General features: G+C 50.4%; 1 protein-coding gene across 11 annotated transcripts in view; it reads left to right on the top strand.

Moving 5' to 3' along the window:
- The window catches only part of TNS1 (tensin 1), a 66301-nt gene extending 56593 nt beyond the window's left edge, over nt 1-9708 (top strand). For all 11 annotated transcript variants that reach the window (XM_032115394.1, XM_032115392.1, XM_032115388.1 and 8 more), the window contains 9 exons: nt 986-1072; nt 1692-1823; nt 2235-2327; nt 3009-3086; nt 3189-3260; nt 3340-3508; nt 3777-3845; nt 4191-4223; nt 5257-9708. In XM_032115394.1, coding sequence (XP_031971285.1) covers nt 986-1072; nt 1692-1823; nt 2235-2327; nt 3009-3086; nt 3189-3260; nt 3340-3508; nt 3777-3845; nt 4191-4223; nt 5257-5401 — 878 coding nt within the window. In that variant the 3' untranslated portion in view covers nt 5402-9708. The remainder of the gene's footprint in view (nt 1-985; nt 1073-1691; nt 1824-2234; nt 2328-3008; nt 3087-3188; nt 3261-3339; nt 3509-3776; nt 3846-4190; nt 4224-5256) is intronic.
- The last annotated feature ends 10286 nt before the right edge of the window (nt 9709-19994 follow it).

Raw genomic sequence — 19994 nt, forward strand, 5'->3', positions numbered from 1 at the left:
CCCTGGGTGCCGTCCTGCCTGGAGCACTTTTGCCAGCTCCTGTTACAGACACCTTGGTGACGCCAAGATCGGGCTGATAGGACCAGGGGAATAAAGCTGTGGGGCAGTGGTGGCTCCAGCTGCTGGGCCAGTTCCTCTGCTGAGCGGGCAGCCCTTTGTGGGGATGCTGGCCCTCGTCCTGGCCCCGTGATTCCTGTGGCCAGGGACCTTTCCCAGTGGGGAAGCATGAGTAATTAAAACCTGTAACAATTAACAAGCAGCTTGGAGAGGGGAGCGAGCCCCCTGCCTCTCCGAAGGTGACCAGACTGCAGAGGGCTGATAACATGTCTCCAGCAGAGATGCTATCCAATCCTCTCGGTTGTATGCCTGGTTGTTTTTGGAAAGCAGGTGGTTGTAAATGTTGCCTGAGTAAATGACAGCTTCATGGCCAGAGGACCAGCTCCGGTTGAGGCTGTGCCACTGGTGGGCACTGAAGAAGGCACAGTCAGGCTGGGGCTGGGGCTGCTTTGCCCAGGGTGGATTGACCTGTCCAGTTCTTCTGCACAGAGCAAAGATAAGGGAAGAAATTTATTTTTATGAAGTGTGAGCCAAATCTTTAACATTAGAGAGCAGTGAAGGTCCTCTGAAGTCAGAGGATCTCCCCACCACCTCCAGACATACCTCTTTCCTCCAACAGTTTTTATTTCACCTGGCCAGCTTCCTTTAAAATGAAGAATTCCCATTTTGTCTGTGGCTGTGGGCCAAAGAGGCTCACCTGATGCACAGCCCTTCGAGGGCCCTTGAGCTTGGATTTAGCTTTAGATGCCCAGCAGCCCCATAAGCTCCAGGGGATTATCGGCCTGTCTGGGTATGGGGAACTGGGTTGAGGTTAGTGCAATGTGGCAGGTCTGAAAGGAGGTGGATGTATTAATGCTTTGGCTGGATGTAGGGTTTCAGATACAGCATCTTTTAACTTTTTTCTTGTATTTTCTTCCCTTTCCTGCAGACATCAGTCCTGAGACTCGTGCCAATGTCAAGTTTGTGCAGGATACTTCTAAGTACTGGTACAAACCAGACATCTCCAGGGAGCAGGGTAGGTAGATGACAGAGGGTCAGGAGTTGGGGTGTGTCTGGGATCGCAGGGATTAGCAAGGATTTCCCTTATGGACTGGGTTGAGAGTGAGGGTGAATAATGGCTGCTCAGGCCGTTGCAGATGGGGGTTGAAGCCCCATTCATCTGCAGGTTTGTGTGATGTGGGCTCGTCAGACCTCCTCTTGGAGAGGAGCTCCAGTCCCTGGAGTGTGCAATGGGTCTATGTTTGCAGTTTGGGGTGCAAAACACCCAAATCTTGAGTTGATAATGCTCAGAGACATCTTGGAAACATGGCTAAAATAAGCAGGGAGAACGAGGAGGCAGCAGGATGTCTTCAGGGGCATGGTCCCAGCATTTGGCCCTTGGCTCCTGCTTGCTCTCCAGTACTTGGTTGCTCAGAGATAGGCAAGGAGATGTGCACACAAGGGCGATGGGGGTGGGGGGAGATGAGCCTGTGCCTGGCAACCCACTCAGGCATGCAGGGGGGGCGGTAACATTGTGGTGCCTGGCTATGAGGTGTGGAGCTGGGGCACCCCATCCCAACCCACACCTGCTGGTGTCTTGAGGGTGTGTTGGTTCTCACCATGCCATCTCTGAGCTCTGCCGTTCTCTCCTGCAGCCATTGCCCTGCTGAAGGACAGGGAGCCGGGGGCTTTCATCATCCGAGACAGCCACTCCTTCCGGGGAGCCTATGGCCTCGCCATGAAAGTCGCTTCTCCGCCTCCCACGGTCATGCAGCAGAACAAGAAAGGTATTGTGTGCCCTTCTCCTTCCCACGCCGAGATGCTTTCCATCGTTCAGCTGGGGCGAGCGGGCAGCTGGGACTGCTGAGCCAGTCATGCCCTTGGGTATGTGCCGATGTGGCAGGATCCTTGCCTCCCAGGGCACAGGGAGGCACCAGACACCCTCTGCCCTGAGCTGTGGAGGGCGCAGGAGCACCTATGTCTTGGGCTTTGGTGTAATGAAATGGGCACAGCCTCTCCAGCCCACCAACACTGTGGGGGAGCTTGGCTTGGGGTTGACCCTGTGCAAAGGGGCAGGTTTGAGGAGGGTGTGTGTTGTGTTAGGGACCCCTCCCTTGAGCTGGAGCACTGGTTTCCTAATGGGACTGCATAGTAATAGGAGGGTGGCTCTGGTGTGAAAACATCTCATCTCTTCCCAGGAGATTTGACTAATGAGCTGGTGAGGCACTTCCTCATCGAGACTAGCTCACGAGGTGTGAAACTAAAAGGATGTCCCAATGAGCCTAATTTTGGTAAGTGCCCCCAGTGTGCTTCCCACATGCGGGGTTGGGTTGGGAGAGCCTTGCCTTTGCCAGACTGTCAAAGCAGAACTGTTGGGTGTCTGGGAGAGCCTGTTACTGCCTCTTGTTCCTGTGTAACTGCATCCTGTGGGCATTTGGAGCCTCTAAGTTCATACACACTCATGAGAACACACAAATGTACCTGTATGCATAGGTACATACCTGTCTACACACACATGTAGGACAAATGATGCTGCTGGGCAGGGTGGAGGGCGGGGGCTCCCCTTCTTTCATTTATCTCATGGCTAATGTTGTCTGAGGAGCAGCACGAAGACCTTTGTCTCATTTGTTGTTCCTAAAGTGGCCCTGGCATCTCTGTCCCCTCCCTGAGCCCTCTGTGGAGAGCTACATGGTGGTTTCAGTGAGAGGAATTGCCACATGTGGCATTAGGACCATTAATGAAGAAACCCACCTAAAAGCCTGTTTCCATCCACCCAGGGCAATGCTGACCTAATCAGGGAAAGCTGGAGTTTCTTATTCCTTTCCTTGGTTAATGGTTAATCGTACTTTGGATTGTGCAGTTCCACAGCCTAATGATTTTTCAAAAGGATCATTGTATTAACCCAGCAGGTGCAAACAATTCTTCATCTGGCAACACTGGCCCTGTGCTGACCATCTTCCCTCTCTCCCCAGGCTGTCTCTCGGCACTGGTGTACCAGCACTCCATCACGCCCTTGGCCCTGCCCTGCAAGCTGGTCATTCCTGACCGAGGTAGGAGCAAGGAGCAGAAGGCATTGCATCTGTCCCCACAACCTGCAGGGAGGGGGTAGGTTTCCAAGCAGGGAGCACCAGTAACCATCCCATGTCTTCTAGATCCGATGGAGGAAAAGAAAGACTCTATGTCAGCCACCAACTCAGCCACGGACCTCCTCAAACAGGGTGCAGGTGAGTTGAGAGGGGCAGTCGTGGGGTGAACATGGCTTGGAGTAGTGGCTGACCCCATGCCTGTTGTCTCCCTTTCCAGCCTGCAACGTCCTCTTCATCAATTCAGTGGAGATGGAGTCTCTGACAGGCCCCCAGGCCATCTCGAAGGCTGTTGCTGAGACACTGGTGGCTGACCCCACGCCCACAGCTACCATTGTTCACTTCAAAGTCTCCGCACAAGGCATCACCTTAACGGATAACCAGAGGAAGTAAGAGCCTCCATGGTCACATATCTGGCCAAAAGCCAATGTTGGCTCGTTCCCAAAGCCAACAGGGCTGTGATTCAGGAAGTGTGTTGGTGAAGGATGTCCCTGGGATGGCATCAGCCTGGTCATGGACATGGCTGGGATTTGTCCTTGACTCTTGGAACATCCTGTAGGAGACCTATGGCAGTGTTCCCTGGGCTGGTGGAGCTGGGTTGTGGTGGGAGAGTGGTGGAGCCTCCCTGGCCCTGACATTCCCTGCTTTGTGTTTCAGATTGTTCTTCCGAAGACACTACCCCCTCAATACTGTCACCTTCTGTGACTTGGATCCCCAGGAACGAAAGTGAGTGCCCTAACCTGGGGGGAGCACGTGACCCTTGCCCCTTTCACTCCTGTAGCCTCCTGGGATGCTTGGAGCAGGGTCTTTGCTTGCTCTCTCCCCTGCTCTTGCGGAGAGCAGCAATGCTAGGTCCCCTTGGATACTGTGGGGGACTGCCAGCTTCTTCTGGTGACTTTCTGGTGTCTCAAGCACCTTCATGCTGTAGGAGAAGTGCATCATTTTTCCATAAAGCCAAGACTATGCAAAGCCAGACTGGCCTTCCACCATTGGTGTGGTGGTCCCCATCTTGGCCCTGTCTCTGTCGGGTGCAGGAGGGACCATCCCTCACACCTTCTCTTTTCCTTGCAGGTGGACTAAAACTGATGGCAGTGGCCCAGCCAAGTAAGTACTTTCTGTGCTTCCAGCAGATTCCTCCCAGCTGCTGTCGAGGTGGCTTCTGCCTGTTTGGGCATTGGCTGGGAGATGCCCTGTGCAGGGCATCCTGGCTGTGTGTGAGATGGGCTCAGCTCCTCACTGCAGGAGTGTTTCACCCAAGCATGAGAGTATGGTCTTGGGGACTCTGGATGCATCTTTCAGCCCCAAATTGCTGGTCAGAGCAGGCATGTGTCTTGCTGAACTGACCAAACTGGAAGCTCTCCTGACAGAGCCACTGGGAACCAGCTTACGGAGCAGAGCTGGGGTTATGCTGATGGCCTGTGAGCTGCTGGTCATCTCTTCCTCTTCTTCCTGTCCTTCCTGTCCTGACCCATGGGAACACAGAGCTGTTGACTGAACCCATTTCCAGGGGCCAGCTCCCACTAATTTTAGCCATTGTGTTAGCAAAGGGGTTTTTATTAGGATGTCCAGCTGCTGTGGTATTTCCCCTCCCCAATTAGAAATGCCGTAGCCTGGGCCTGTCTCACATTCTGTTCCCCCTGTATTTATAACTTGAGTTTGCACATTCTAATTAAAAAAAAAGAAGGGACATTTTATTCATCAGGGGGGAGACAGACAGAAATAACCAGATGGTCTCACTTAGCTTCCTGTGTCCTTGCACGGCCTTCATCTCCAAGAGGGTCTACCCCAATGCCCAGCCCATCACACTTCTGGCTTCAAGAGGCCAAACCAAGGCAGTGCTGTGATCATCTGGAAGGCCCCTTCCTGGGGACAAACTTGGGAAGGGTGGCAGAAGTGTTCAGAGCAAGGGTGGTTTGGTCAAGAAATGATTGAAACCTGGCCTTCAAAGAAACTGCAGCAAAGGGAAGAGGAGGTGGGCCTTCATGCAGGCTGGTTTGGGATGTATCCCTCTGTGTTGTGAGAGGGGCATGTGAAAGAGGGGAAGAGGGCCAAGACCATGTTGGAAGAGGGTGGTGGTAATCCTTGTGAGAGCAGTATTGGCAAACCTTGTTGAGGCTCTTGCCTTTTCCCCACACAGGCTCTTTGGCTTTGTGGCCAGGAAGCAAGGGAGCACCACAGACAACATCTGCCACCTCTTTGCTGAGCTGGACCCAGACCAGCCAGCTGCAGCCATCGTCAACTTTGTCTCCAGGGTCATGCTTGGCTCCGGCCAGAAGAGATGAGCTGGCACTTGCGGGTGATTCTTGAATTTTGGAGAAGGACTTGGAGCTGATCCGAGAAGGAGTGTGAGGAAGTGCATTGTGGGAGAGGGAAGTGAATCGGGGGGGGAAAAGGGTTGGAATTTTGGAGGAAAACAGCAAACAACAAAAAAACCCCAACAAAACCCGTAAAAACTCAACACAAGCTAAACACACACGTAGAGGAACCAAAACCACGCACCCACAAAAGAGAGCCACAAAAGTCACGCCAGACAGGATGCATGTCCCATCGCAGGGAAGGTGACCAAAGCAAAGGCGGCAGTGAGAGGCGTGTTCCTAGCTTTCAGCATCATGGCCTCAAGTGGTGACTTCCATTTGGGACTGAATGCGGGACCATGACTGGTGTTTTCCATCTGGAAAAAAAAGAGGCAACTGGCAAAACCCATGGAAGAAGCTTCATCCCAGCAGCCCCATCTGCTGTGTGTTTGAACTGACCTGTAGGAGATAATAACATGGGCTGGGTCTATGGGACACCAGAGGAGATGCTCTCAGAAACCTTTCCTTGTCCAGCTGCAGAGGAGGGTCCTCACTGGTCCCTGCGCTTCCCCCAAAACCTGCTCGTGACCTGGCAGCTTGCTGGGGACATGGGGAAATTGGTCCTGAACCTTCCCATCCGTGGGGAGCTTGGCCATGGGCTGACCTTTGCTGACCCACAGCCCAGCATCAGTCACAGGTGAGAGACTGTGAGTCCACCCAGAGAGGGGGTCGCGCTGTTTCTCCATTTCCCCAGGGGTTCTTGTGCCCCCCAGCATGCGAGGAGGTGTGGGGGTTCCTGCCGCCCTGCGCCTGGGGAAGGTGGATACTCCCCAGGAACCCGGAGGATGCAGAAAGTCACCTCCTCTCCCATCTTCCCCTTTTCCCTCCCATCACTAGTCCTCTTGGGCAGTTTTCTCCTGCGGCCTGTCACATACTCTTAACACAAAAAAAGCAAAACAGAAAAGAAAGGAATAATTGTAATAATAATAATAATGATTATAATAATAGCGGATGCTGGCACGGGTGGGTTCCCTGTGCGAAGCAGCAGACCCGTGGCTACCCCTATCTAGCTCTTCGGAGACATGCAAGCGGTTTTTAAATTGCATGGACATTCAAGTTGCACGAAAGGCGAATGACTACAAGTAACTCAGGCGCTTTTTTCTCCTTTTGTTTTGGAGGCCACGTTAAAAAAAATAAAGAAAAAGAAGGAAGAAAACTAAGAAAAAAGGAAGGGACCTGCAGTGGTTGGGCAGCTTTGGCTCAGTGGGGAGGTAACAGGTCCTCTGAGAGCCATCCCAGTTGACGCATGCGTACCCCCAAAACCATCTGGCTGGAGGCTCATGCCCCTCAAAATGCACCATAGTTTTGCAGTGATTTCAGTGCTGTCAGCTTTTCCCTTAGCTTTGGTAGGTGAGGAGGGCAAGTTGGGTGGAGAGAGGGGCAGAGGGCCCCTGTGCCACTGCAGGGGGAGAGATCATGGTGAGGGTGCAGCAGGTGGAGGTCCCAGCTCTATGGTGCTGGGCAGGGGGCAGAGGATGCTTCGGTCACATGTGCAGGTTTAGGGTAGGGGGAATGGTCCAGCTGGAGCTGTGGGGTCATTACTGAGCCCTCTGCTGCAAATATTCCCCCTGAGGGCTTTTTTGGGTGAAGTTTTCAGTGCAAAGTAGCCCAGATAGTCTTTTGGGGACAAAAATTAGAAACGTAGCACTGCAGTCCCCCGGAGAGCTTGTCTCCCGTGGACCACCCTTGCCTTGATAGCTATAGTATATATGCAAGCTATACTGACAAAATACTGTAAGCTAATGGAATTTTAAGGAGGAAAAAAAAGGTTAAATTTACACTCCAAAAATATTTATTTTTGCCATATTGCTTTCTGTGCATCATATCTCCCCCACTATATCCCCCCCTTCCCCTGCCCTGGGGAAACACCTGCATGTTAAAAGAAAATCCAGAGCAAGGCAAAATACAGATGGGGGAAGAGGCGGGGGCCCCTGTGTCGGGGTGGCTGTGTGTGACCGGTGCGTGTGTGCGGTGTGCGCGCGTGTGTGTGTGAGGGGGAGTGAGCGGCGTGGGCGGCCGGACAGGGCTGCCAGGGCCAGAGGCTGTACTGATGTACTGAAGTGTGACAGGATGGGTAACGAGGAGTTGGTTGTGAGATGGTGGTGGGACAGGAGGTTCCGGGGGGGGCTTTCCCCCTCCCCGGCTCCCTGGCCGCACAGATGCAGAGACCTTTTAATTTTTGATATTTCCAAAAAGTGATTCCCTCCTTCTGCGAAATTCAAGCGAGACAAGAGACGATCTCACCCGTAATCTCCTCACCCTGCCATTCACCCATCAGAGAAAACACTGTGTTTATAGATATATAAAGATATATTTTTGAAAGCCTCTATTTTTCAGACTTGGTTTTCTCACTGCTAAGAAAAGAGATGATAATAATGTAATTTTATTTTAATCTGCTGCCTTGGAAACTGGTGCTTGGAACTCCCATTCCTCTTTTTCTCCCCATACAAACGAAGCAGATCTAAGCACCCCAGAGATGTTGCGTAGAAGCCGACCCCAGCAGATACCTGCCAATAGCATCATGCCTGCTTCGGGCCCTGAGCCTCTCATGGCTTCCCCACTAACCCACTAGCTGAAAATTTAGACCGTATCCAGATCTCAAACACTAACAAAATCATCTGATAATTGTATTATTTTTTTAACACACAGCTAATCACCTTCCAATGCTGTAGCCGGGTGTTTATCAGCTCCCTTTAAAGGCACTTTGTTTCCCTTTAGCTCCTTTTTAAAATAAGGTTTTAAGGTGTAACAACCCTTTCTGTCCCCGGGAGAGACCATCAGCAGCATTTAGGATTGCCCAGGTCCTGGGGCTGATGGGGACCTAGTGTTGATATTTTTTCCTTATGAAAGGGACAGAAAATACTCTTTTGGGTTTTTTTCTTTTTCTTTCTTTTTTTTTAAAGTGCAGTCATGCTATTTGAGATTCGAGCTTGCACGAGTTAAGCCCAGCATATGTTTCGTTGTAATCACACTGCCGTTGTCAGCAGCCGGATGGTATCTCTCTCTCGCTCACACACAAACACACACACAAACACATCCCTCCTTCCTGCACAAAGAACTGCATATATTCTTGCCAAAGATATCCTTAGAAACGCACTTTTCCCCACATATATATAGATAGATATATTATTTTTTTGTGTGTGTGTAAATTTATTGTACGTGCCCTTTTTGTGTCTGTTCTTTGGAGAAGCCCGTCCTGCCTTTGCTGTCATTATTGCTGTCTATTGGGAAATGCTCCCTGGGGAGGTAATTTGCTGTCTGTCCCGCTCAGTGGCACCTGCAATGCACGAAATATGGGGTTCCCATTCAATGGGGCTGCCTCTGGCTCTGCCCCTGGGAACTATTTTGGGAGATGATCCATGTCATCAACTGCTGATGGGATGCACCACTGAATGGTCTTCACCAGCCCCTCATCACTGGTGGAGAAAGCGGAGCTCATGGTTTTGAGCAGAGTTTGGGGTTGCTCTGAATGCAACATTTGCTGGCTGCCTCCTGGTCAAATTACACACGGAAAACAAACCAGGTAGGGAGAAAAACCCAACCCAGCCTCTGGGCATTGATTTTTCAGTGAATTCAACCACCTGAACCAAAGCGCAAAGTAAATCCCCACCCAGCAGGTCGGGCAGGTAAAGAAACCAGTTGCCCCGAAAACCCCAGACAACAGCATCAACAAAAGGCAACCCTTCCCGTTGGAGCAGGCAGGATGATCAGACAGCAAAGGAGCCCGCAGGGGCTTGTTTCATTTCGTTCGTTTGTTTTGCAAATTGCGAGGTTGGTTTGGGGTTACTAATTTTTTTTTTCTTTTCCTTAAAAAGGAAAAAAAAAAAAAAAGGAAGCAATATGACGTTTCTGTTGGCGGATCCTGTGCCGCCGTGTTATGCGTGGGGTTTTTTTTTTGTTGTTGTTGTTGTCTTTGTTACTTTGGGAATGTTACAGATTTATTTGCTAATCAGTGTTAACAAACAGTTTCAAACTTTTAGACTTGCCCATTTCTGTGTATTTATATAGATGGAAAAAAAAATACATTATATTTTGTATCTTTATGCCCATAATGTTGTCGTGCGTGTAAGGATGACTTCGGTCGCACCATGTCCGTGTGTGAATGTCACTCCGCTGTTGTCTTCCCATTGTACAGATGTTGGATTCTTTGCAGTTCATTGTATGGCTTTATAAAGTGGTAAAAAACAACAAAAAAAGAACCAGTTATATAAAATATACTGTTGCTTGGAATGCCAGCTTGGTGTTTGGATTGCTGGAAATGTATCTTGAAATTTAAGGGAGCATAGGAATAAATGCTCTTGTTTTTTTTGCACAGGGGAAAAAAAAAAACCCAAACCCAAATCAAAAGCTGGCGGGTGCTGTGTTTTCTCCAGGCTGTCGTTCCCCCTGTTCCTCGATGGCAGATCGGGGCCCCCCGGACAGATGCCGGGTGGTGGGTGTGGGAAGAAGGAGGGGTTGGGCTGCTGCTTGTCAGCCTCCAGCCGCAGCTTGTGTTCACCAGATGCTGGCTAACCAGACAGCCCCCAAACTTCCGACATGGCTCCAGCTCCAGCCTGGGCTTTTGTTTACCAGCAGGGATCTCTCCGGCTTGCCCTGCAGCCACTGGCTGCTTTTCAGGTCCTGTTGCTTTTTCCCAGGTTGCCTTTAGGTGCTGTCTTGTCCAGCCCTGGGCATCCCTTTTGAGTCCATCTCCCGCAGGGGAACTGGATAGGATGATGCTGGTATGGGTTCTTTGCCTTTGCTGAGGTGGTGGTTTGGGCTCTGCTCCCGTTAAATCCCACTCTCTGTGCCTTTCACAGCCATCCTGCTCCCTTGTGCCTGGCAAAACTTCCCCCAAAGTCTCAGGGCAGGCTTTTCCAGCACTTGCAGAGCAATTCCCAGCATCTGTCAGAACAGTCAGCCCCTGGCTCTCTGGCTCCACTCCTTCCCCTCCTTGCTGAGTTGGTGGCCAAGACCCAGCCCCCGGGATGGATTGAGTTTAATTATACAAGAAATATCAGCCAGAGCAGCGGCAGTTTCTCTGGCGCCAGCACTGCTGCGGCTCAGAGGCTCAGAGTTTCTCCCGGGAGCCGGCAGCACTAAAAATACCTCCTGCCTCTCTCTAAAATAGCTGCAGGGCGAGGGGCGGATTGAGGGGACTGCTCGTGCCGAGACCCCGTGCTGTGGGGCTTGTGCTGGGAGGCAAAGGCAAGAGAGGTAAAAAAAGAAAGGGGCGGAGATGGAATGGTTTCTGGCCCTCCCGAAATAGCCGTGAGGCTGTGGGTGGGCACCCAAGCGACCAAGTGCCCTCCAAGTCAGGCTGCACCACGGGACTTTGTGAAGTACCTGTCATCTGCCAGCCTTGGCCTCAGTTGTCCCTCATCTACCCGCAAGCAAGATGGGACCTGCAGCCTCCTCGCCCTTCCTGACACTTCAGGGATGGTCTTTTCTTGCCAGCTTCTCTTAGTTTTGTTTCTTCCCTGATTCCTGCTGGAATCAACTCCCCAGGACCCAGCACCAGCCACTTGCCCAGTCCTGCTGTTCCTGCCTGGCTGGGATGGCCACTGCTGAGTATCCCTGGGCAGGGAGGAGAGGCAGTGAGTGCCTGGTGAGGTGGCACACACGGACTATTTGTTGCAAGCCATAAACTGCCTTTCATTCCCCCCCCGCCTTTTCTGCAGTTAATTCCCTATTTCCTTTCCAAAATTCCTCCGGAACTTCTGGTTTGTGTTTTTCCTCAACATGTTCTTATCTGCCACCCATTTCCCCTCGCCAGCTCTGACAGCACAGGCTTTTCAGGGGCTCTCTCTTTGCAGCTTGCTGCTGTACTCAAGCCAGGCTTGTGGTTCTGGTGTGACCAGTGGGAAAGGCAGGTTCCACCAGCTCTATGCTGGGAAACCTTGCCCCCATTGCATCTCCCCTTGTCTATCAAGTCCTCACCTTCAGCTTCCTAAACCAGTGTTTGTTTCTCATTTCAGCCCCAGCTCTGGGGACCCAGGGCCATCCAGGGAGTGTTTCTTGTGGGGCTGTGAAAGGCAGCAAAGTTTCTCTCTCCTCTCTGCCTGCTGTTTCAGGAGGAAAGGCTGGGTATGCTGTCAGGCAGTCAGGAAACCCTGGGTTGAGAAACCCTGGTGGTGGGTTTGCTCCCCTCTCACCTCGTTATTTTTGGTTGACTAAGCTATAAGCAACCCTCAGATCTGGAGAAAAACTAGGGTCATGGTGGTGGGGATGGGGCAGTTTCATCTCCCTTCACTTCTTTTACTCTTTCCCAGGCTTCTCAGCAGTGCTGGGTACCGCTCAGAAGTGTCCCCAAGGGAAACAAGTATGATACAACATGGCTTTTCCTGAGGATCATGTCTGAGCAAAGGCCAGGAACCAGACAAATTCCACAGGGTGGGAAGGGCGGAGCAGACCTGATGTGGGCAAAAGCCACCTGGGGCTGGTGTTACCTGTGCTCATGCTATGCCTGTGGGAACAGAAGTGTCTCCTTGTGGGCTGCAGACCCTGCTGTGGTGTCCAGGATGCTGCTGCTGAGTTACTGCTTCCCTGGGTGGCTCAGCCACTGGGTGCAATGGGGACATTGAGACCCACTGATGGAAAGGCAAAGAGCCCCTTGCCCAGCTGTCTGGGGTTCCTACGGACACACAGACCGGAGCTGAGTTGAGCAGCACCAGCAGATGAGTGCTGCCATCCAAACCAACAGGGCCTGGCAAAGTCCATAATAAGAAAAGGTGGTAAGAAAAGACAGCCCAGAAATGACTCCGGGGGCTTCATCATCATCCCAGGAGGATGCTACTGCTCAGAGAAGGGCATCAACATGCAGCCTGTGGTGCAGGAATTACCCACTCTCCATGGCTGTGGCGGACAGGAAAAGACAACAGAAAGGAATTTGGGTTAAATATGGAATAAAGAGGGACAATGTGACACTTCGGAATGTTTATTTGGAGAGGGAGGGGAGACAAAACCCTGGATGTGTTGGAGGGAGAGAGAGAAGGAAGGGAGGAAGGGAGGGAGGGAGGGAGGGAGGAGAGGGGCTGAGCTAGTCTCTCTTCAGAGCAGAGCTATTGGAGAAGGGTGATGGGTAGGACTGGGCTGTCCTTCTGCTTTGTGAGGTTCTGGCTCCCTCTACAGGGATGTGTCTCCAAGTGATGGAGGCCTTGGACCGCTGTGTGCCCAATGCTGGCTGGGCAGGAGGTGATGTCTCCTCACCTGCAGCCAGCTTCTTCTGTGGCTTCTTTCCTGAGCACACCTCTGAATTGTGTTCCTGCTGCTCTGCAATGGACACCTGGGTTTGTACAGGTGAGATAAGGAGATGTCCTGAGATGGAGAGATGCTCAGAGGCAGCTGGGTTTGTGCATTCCTGAGATAAGAGGGCTGGGAGCCAGCCCGGTTGCTGCAGGATGCGAGTGCAGTCAGGGCACCTTGAGCTGGGTGCAGAGCACTCCCAGCACTGCTGGTCCCAGACTTGGGTGCTTTGCACAGCCTCTACCAGAGCCTGCTTGTCTTTCACATGAGTGCAGCCCAAAGATGTCCCTGTACAGAGCTTCAGTGCCAGCAACTCTTACCACCCCACAGCAGTACCATGCAGCCTTGGCTCCCACAGGACCACGTAGTCCAGGCAAATCAGGCAGGCAGACTAATTCAAAAGCTCAGATGAGTCAAAGTAGCACTAGCCAGGTCCATTCTCCCTGGTTAGTTGATGCTCACCATGTCCAATGACATGCCCAGAGAAGGGCAATGAAGCTGGTGAAACATTTGGAGCACAAGTCCTACGAGGAGCAGCTGAGGGAGCTGGGATTGTTTATCCTGGAGAAAAGGAGGCTCAGGGAGGACCTTATCACTCTCTACAACTGCCTGAAAGGAGGCTGTAGCCAGGTGGGGAACAGTCTCCTCCCCAGTTACAAGTGATAGGACAAGAGAAAATGGCCTCAAGTTGCACCAGGGGAGGTTTAGATTGGATGTTGGACTGGAAATTTCCTCACCAAAAGGATGGTCAGGCATTAGAACAGGCAGTCCATGGCAGCGGTTGAGTCACCACCCAGTGAGATATTTAAAAGACGTGTAGATGTGGCACTTAGGGACATGGTTACGTGGTGGACTTGGCAGTTCTGGGTTAATGACTCAATGATCTAAGGATTTTACAGTCTTAGGATCATTTAGGATCCAACCAAAATGATTCTATGATTTTATGTCATTGTCCTTCCTTGGATGCCCCTTGTGTCGGCAGTTTTAGGCAGACATGAAGTAGTGATAAATAAGAGTCCAGGCAGTCCCAACATGCTACAGCCAGGCTAAAGAAAGCAATGTGAGTCATGAAGGGATGTGAAGCAACTTGTTCACAACCTCTGTGCCCCAGCACAGGGCAAGGGGTTTTTTCTAACATGCTCAGTTGTTCTTCATTTATCACCTCACTCATGCTCTGCTTCGTGTCTTCTTCAAACTACCTCACTGACGGCCTCTAGCTGGCTGTACCCACATGTTCTTGGAACTGTCCTCTGCCTCTTCATGCCTTGATGGTCACACCCTCTTGCCTCTTGGCTGCCACCCCAAATTTGCCCTGTTTCATTGCTTTAACCCCCCCATCTTGACATAGAGCTCAGGCAGAAACAGGCATGAAGTTCATTTCCAGTCAAACACAAGCCTTCGTCACACATCACATCACCTGGGGCTTGGGGCATCAACATGTCAGCATTAATGACAGCTGGTCCCAGCAGAAATTTCCCAGTTGAAGGCAGGGAAGAGAGTGTTTAGTCCCAAAATGGGGGCTATCCTTTTGGATTCCAGACTCCCCTCCTCCCCACATCTGGGCCTGCTAGAGTGAAAGCACAGAGGAATGTGCCTCTGTCCTGATGACACTGTGACAGCTGTGTGCCTTTAGCATGGGATTTCTTTCTAGTGGTGGTGACAAGGGGTTCTGCTCTGAGCTTTCCTGCCTGTGTCAGGGCAACAAACGTGTGCACTTTGTGATGGTGCTGGACAGCTGGGAGAGCGCTCTGAGAGGGCAAGTGTGAAACACACACAAGTGTGCTCACATGCATGTGTATTCACAACAGGTAAGAAAGACCTTTCTGATCTCTTTTCCCTCATCCCTCCTGATCCCAAGATTCAGTGCTATCTCCTATGTACCTCTCCTCTCTCTCCTCAAAAAAAAAAAAAAAAAAAAAAAAAAAAAGAGAGAGAGAGAAGGAAAAGAAAGAGAGGAAGTAAGAAGCAAGCAAGCAAGAGTGCGGGGGAGGAATGAAATATTTGCAAGCTCATTGTTTTAAGCCTCTAACAACTGGATAAAACAAGCCACCAGTGAGCAGCTTCTCATGACTCTGCATAGTGCCCTTGCCAGAAGATCCAGGCTCTAATGAAAACAGCATGTGGGAGGGGAGATTGTGTTGAATCAAAGCAGAGTGCAGCAGCGACCTCGGCCCTGGCACAGCGCAGCTCTACTGGGATGCACTGTGCTCACTCGAGAGGGCTGGGGGCGGGGGGGGATAGAAAAGTGGTTTATTGCTGAGGCACCTCGTTGTCTTGGCTGTCTGTGGGGCGGCTGTGTGAGAGCACTCTCCTAATAGGAGATGCTTAGCAAATGCCCTTGGCTTTGCTGAGATCTCAGTTTTTCCAGTGCTGCTGGGTAGCTTTGTTGAATCAATCTTGCCTGTTCCTCCAGCTGGGAGAGCAGTGGGAAAACACTCACCCACTAGCTTCAGGGTAATCTTGAAAGGCTTCTGCTCTTGTGGGCTCCCTCTCTGGCCTTGGATTTTGCAAGTGCACTTGGTTGAAAAGGGCAAAAACAAGGAGGAAAGCCTGGGTGGAATGGGAGAAAATCGTTATGGTTATTCTCCCTTTGAGACAGCTTGGATTGATCTCAGGACATGAAGGGGGTCTCTATGGTCCTTCCAGGGTTTTACTGTGGTACTTTGGGGGGTCCCTAGGAGACGTCTCACTTGTGCTCACTCAGGGTGGGAGGGAAAAAGTGAGTCCCTGTGCACAATTTGCTTAATGGTGTTTTTAAAGACCTTTTAATGTATGTTCCCAGCCCTTGTTTCTGGCACTTCAGGGAAGACGCTCCTCTTGCTCCTCAGCTGGGGAAATGGTGCTCAGGGGCCACTGGGACCCTCCACAGCTGTGAGAAAAGGCTGTTTGTGGAGGCAGCAATCTCCCCGGGAGCACCGGAAAGGTTTGTAGGACATGCCTGGGATGTCTGGGACGTGTGGAGCAGCCAAGATGACATTTTGGCAGAGTGCCGCTCAGTAAGACGTGAGGAGAAGCAGGAACCTGTGCCAAGGTCCTATTTTAAATCAGGCTCCTTGAAATCTTTGATATGGATAGCAGTGGAGATAGGTTTTCACATGTCTTTATAGCTCACACTTCCATGTGAGAGAAACCTCAGCCTTGCCCTGTCAGGCTGCTCGCTCCCTCAGCCAAGCAATGGCTGTCCTTCATTCCCAAGGACCCCCAGCTCAGGCTCAGCCCCTCTCAGAGGGAGATCCTAAATACCTTCCAGACAGGAGAAAATGCTTGGCTGTGAGGTTTTTCAGAGCTCTGGTGCTCATTCCTGGCTTCCCTCCTCTTCACACTGCTGAGAGCTAGGGGGACACCCTCTCTTTAGACAAATCAGAAACTGCTGCATGAGGGAAGGAAAAATGACTGTATGGAGCATGGGCTGTGAATTCAGGGACCCTAAACATAATCCTCCTGGGCTTACAAGCCCCCTCCGAGGTCAGCATCCTGCTGTCCCATTTCTGCTCTCTCTCTCAACCTTCAACATTTAACCAAATGTCCTCTCAGAGCCGCTAGTCCTCCACAACATCTGTGGTGGAGATGGTTTGGTTACGCAAGTCCCAGGCTGATGCTGGAAATCTGAGCTTTTGTGGCTGCTTTCCTCTGGTCTCCCCAGATGCTCTCCCACCCTTTTTTGTTTCTCTAGTTCTGTGGGACTTTTTATAATTCAGAGACGGAACCCATGCACGTAGAAGGTGCTGTGCTCGGAATGTAGGCGCCTTCCCTGCGCCTCCCTGCCAGCGCTGTGGGTTCACACCACTAGAGGGCGGCCGGTCCCCACCGATGGGATTGCTGGAAGCAGGAGAAGGGAGCAGCAATCCAAAGATGAGTGCAAACAGCTTGGCTAATGGAGCTCTGTGTGTGTGCGTGTGTATGTGACAAACACTTCCTCTCCTGTAGGCATTTCTTCCGGCCCGGGGCCAGCTTTCCAGGCTTGGTGCTGCTCCTCTTATAGATCGGTGTACTTGACACACTAGAAAAAAAAGTCAGGTCTTTGAGGGCAGGGGAGGGCTGGAATAGCCAGAGTTCTGGATTTTCCTGGTAAAAAAAAAAAAAAAAAAAAAAAAGAAGAGGGGAAAAAAGAAAAGAAAAGAAAAGAAAGAAGAACAAACAAACAAACAAAAAGCAGGCAGCTGGTCACATAGAGCTCTGGCAGCCTCAGACTGCAGCCCCAGCCATTGGAAAAGGCAAAGACAATTGTCCACAACCTCAGGGAAAAGGGTGCGCTCCTCCATTGCTCAGTGACCTGCAGGAGCTCAGGACCTGGTCATGCTCTCAGGACCTTTTGTTGAGCATGAAAATCTTATAACCACCAGGTCTGGGTCCCACCCCCTGTCAGTGCAATTAGGATTAGGAATTCTGAGCAGGGGAACAGCCAGGGGCTGTAATGAAGATCCAGCTCCTCCTTTGCTCAGTTCTGTCTATCTGTGGAGCATATATATGTATTATTGGTAGTCCTTCTCCAGTTCAGCAAAACTGTGAACAGCCAGCAACAGGTTTGTCGTGAATGTAGCATTAACTTAATAATAAAGGAGGGGAGCTTTGCTATTATCAACTACTCCCTGAAACCATCTTTTTTGCCACCCTCCTCATCCTCCAGTCTAGCTGGCTCATGTGACCCCAGCTCTTTTTCTTGGTACTTTATCTAAATAACATGAGACATGACCAGCAGAGCTGCACTGGTCTGTTGGAAAATTTCTGGAGCCAGAAATTTAAGTACAATGAGGCAGAAAACACCAGCAAGAGTGCACGTAGCTTCTTGGGCCAGCACCCAGCCACCTTCCAACCTGGCTGGAGATGGGTAACTGCCATAGGCAGCCTAGACCCACACTGCTTTGTTTATGTGAACACCACAATGACCTTCCTCACCAGTTTTTAAAATTCACGATCTCTCTCCCCTTTATAGAACATTTTACCCCCATCTGTCTGCACAGGAGCTTTCCTATACGGTCTGCCCACAGCTAGACTCAGTTTAAAGAGGTCTGGTTTTACTTCTGTTTCTTCATAGGCTGCTTGTTTGGTTGCATGTCTGGGTTGTATCTACTACAGTCACAGGTTTCTCAGTTGCCTTGCAGGATGCTATACTCCAGCAGCTGATGAACCATGGTTCCATGATTTTTCACCAGATTTTCAGGTCTCAGGGAGTTTTTGGAAGGGGGATGTAGCTCCCTTATTTACCTATCTAAGTTTTAGGTCCCTGCATGGGTGAACCACTGGGAGGATGTGACTCAGTCTCCCTCAGCCACAATGATTCCCTCTCTAAATGGCTCTCAGATGTGTCTCCTTTAGGAGAATAGCTTGGTACCTAACACCCAGTTTGATGCGTGGCTCAGACAGGCTGATCTCGGTCCACTGCTTCTAAGAAGTCACCAATCCAGTGGCTTCCTCAAGTTGCCAGGCATTCAGTTCTGCCAAGCCTTCTCCAAAGAGATGGTGATGACACAGTGCACTTCACAGAAGGGGAGAAGCCAGCCTACCTCCAAATATCATCTCTACTAGCCACAGGGAAGTGGGTGAAAAAACTGCAAAGCACTGGAAAATTGGACCTCTCCCCTTGTCATTACTGTCCCAGCAGTGGAGGGAATCTCGGGGGATGGAAGTCAACATTCTGCTGCTGGACTTGGCTCTTAACTTCCATGGGGCCTGAGGCTTCACTGGTTTGAACTCAGTATCTCAATTCTCCATTTGTTACCTAAACCAGGCCAATGTTTGTCATTTTTGGAAACTCATTTCATATAATCATAACTCCACGGTACAAAGAAAAAATACATTAAATAAATACCAGCATGTTTTGTGACACAAAAACCAGATACACTGTATGGAAAATATAACCTCCTTCCATCTGGAAATGTCTTGGGATTATCTACATTTTCTTGTAACTCATTTTCTATGAGTCTCTACTTTGAGAGTGGTTTACTGCAAACATCTCTGTGTTCTCTTTGCTATATTGATTCATAAGAAATCCTTTCACAATGAAATCATATTTTCCATGCACCAAAAAAAAAATCAGATAGAAAATGAAGAATATTATTGTAACAGGAAAATGGTTAGGACAAAGAAAGCTTATAATTTTGTAAACAGAGGTTGGGAGGAGGCTTTTGGGATTGAGTTTCTGGGCAGCGAGTCAGAGGGTTTTTCTTTTCTTATTCTGAAGACTCTACTGGCAAGATCTACAGCCCAGAAAAAAACCCCAAAAAACATAAACAGTTGTCCCCTTGTAGTGGTTTGGTCCAAAATACTCATTACTGTTTACCTTCTGTAAGATAAGAATTAGGAGAAAAGCAAAGCAGGCATAAAACTTGAAAGAATATAAAGAAGTTTATTAACAGACCTAAAAGAAGAAAGAGGGGGAAAAAAAAAATCATACCACACCTTCAGAACTCTTCTCCTGCCCCCCACCTTTCTCCCTTCTCCCACTGACAATGTAAAAAGACAACCCTTGAGATGTTCAGTCTGTTTACCACTTCCGTAATAGCCTTGTTCAGTTCATTTAGGAAGAGGAGTCTCTCTTGCCCATGCTATGAAAACATTATCACAATGAGACAGCCACCCGGCTTGGTTCTCTGCTCACATGTGAGTCCCTTCCCCGACTTGCAGCTTTTCCCACAACAGCTTTCAAGGGTCCAATCTTGAATTACTGGGGTGCAATTTTAAGGTTGAGCCATTCAGAAACAAAAGTTCTCTTCACCCATCTCTGGGAGCGTTTCATCTCTAAGAACAGAGGCCCTTCTCCTTCCCTGGGAGCAAAGGGTCCTCCTCATCTTCATCTCTAGGACTATCTCTGGGAGCATCTCTAGGAACAGAGGTCTTCCCCTTTCCATGTGGAGTAAGAGTCCACATTAAGTAAGTTCCATCTCTCCCTGTTCAAACTTCTCATCAGATTACAGCTGCTTCAGCATCTGCCTATCTCAGTGCAGGTGCTTTTGCTCACAAGTACAAGTTGAACGCTCCACCCCCCCATGCCTTCATGAAATTACAATGGGTACTCTGATACATCATAGCTTTGCAACAGAATTTCAGCTTTAAGCATCTCCTCTTTCTTCTCCCTCAGGTTTTCAGCTCTTCACAGCACTAAAAGGGTTAATCTCACCCAGGCCTTGCAGCTGGAATGTCGCTTATCGCTGTTGGTCACATGATCTTTGCCGGGCAGCGGTGGGCAGCTTTCTGCTGAATCTTGGCCACACTGGAGAGGGAGAGCCGGGCCGCTCCATCTGCACAGAGCAGGGCCCTGGGGGCGCCGCGGGTGGAACAGGGCCCATCGGCTCCAGGA

The sequence above is a fragment of the Corvus moneduloides genome, chromosome 7, assembly GCF_009650955.1.
Source record: "Corvus moneduloides isolate bCorMon1 chromosome 7, bCorMon1.pri, whole genome shotgun sequence".
In the NCBI taxonomy this organism is placed as follows: domain Eukaryota; kingdom Metazoa; phylum Chordata; class Aves; order Passeriformes; family Corvidae; genus Corvus; species Corvus moneduloides.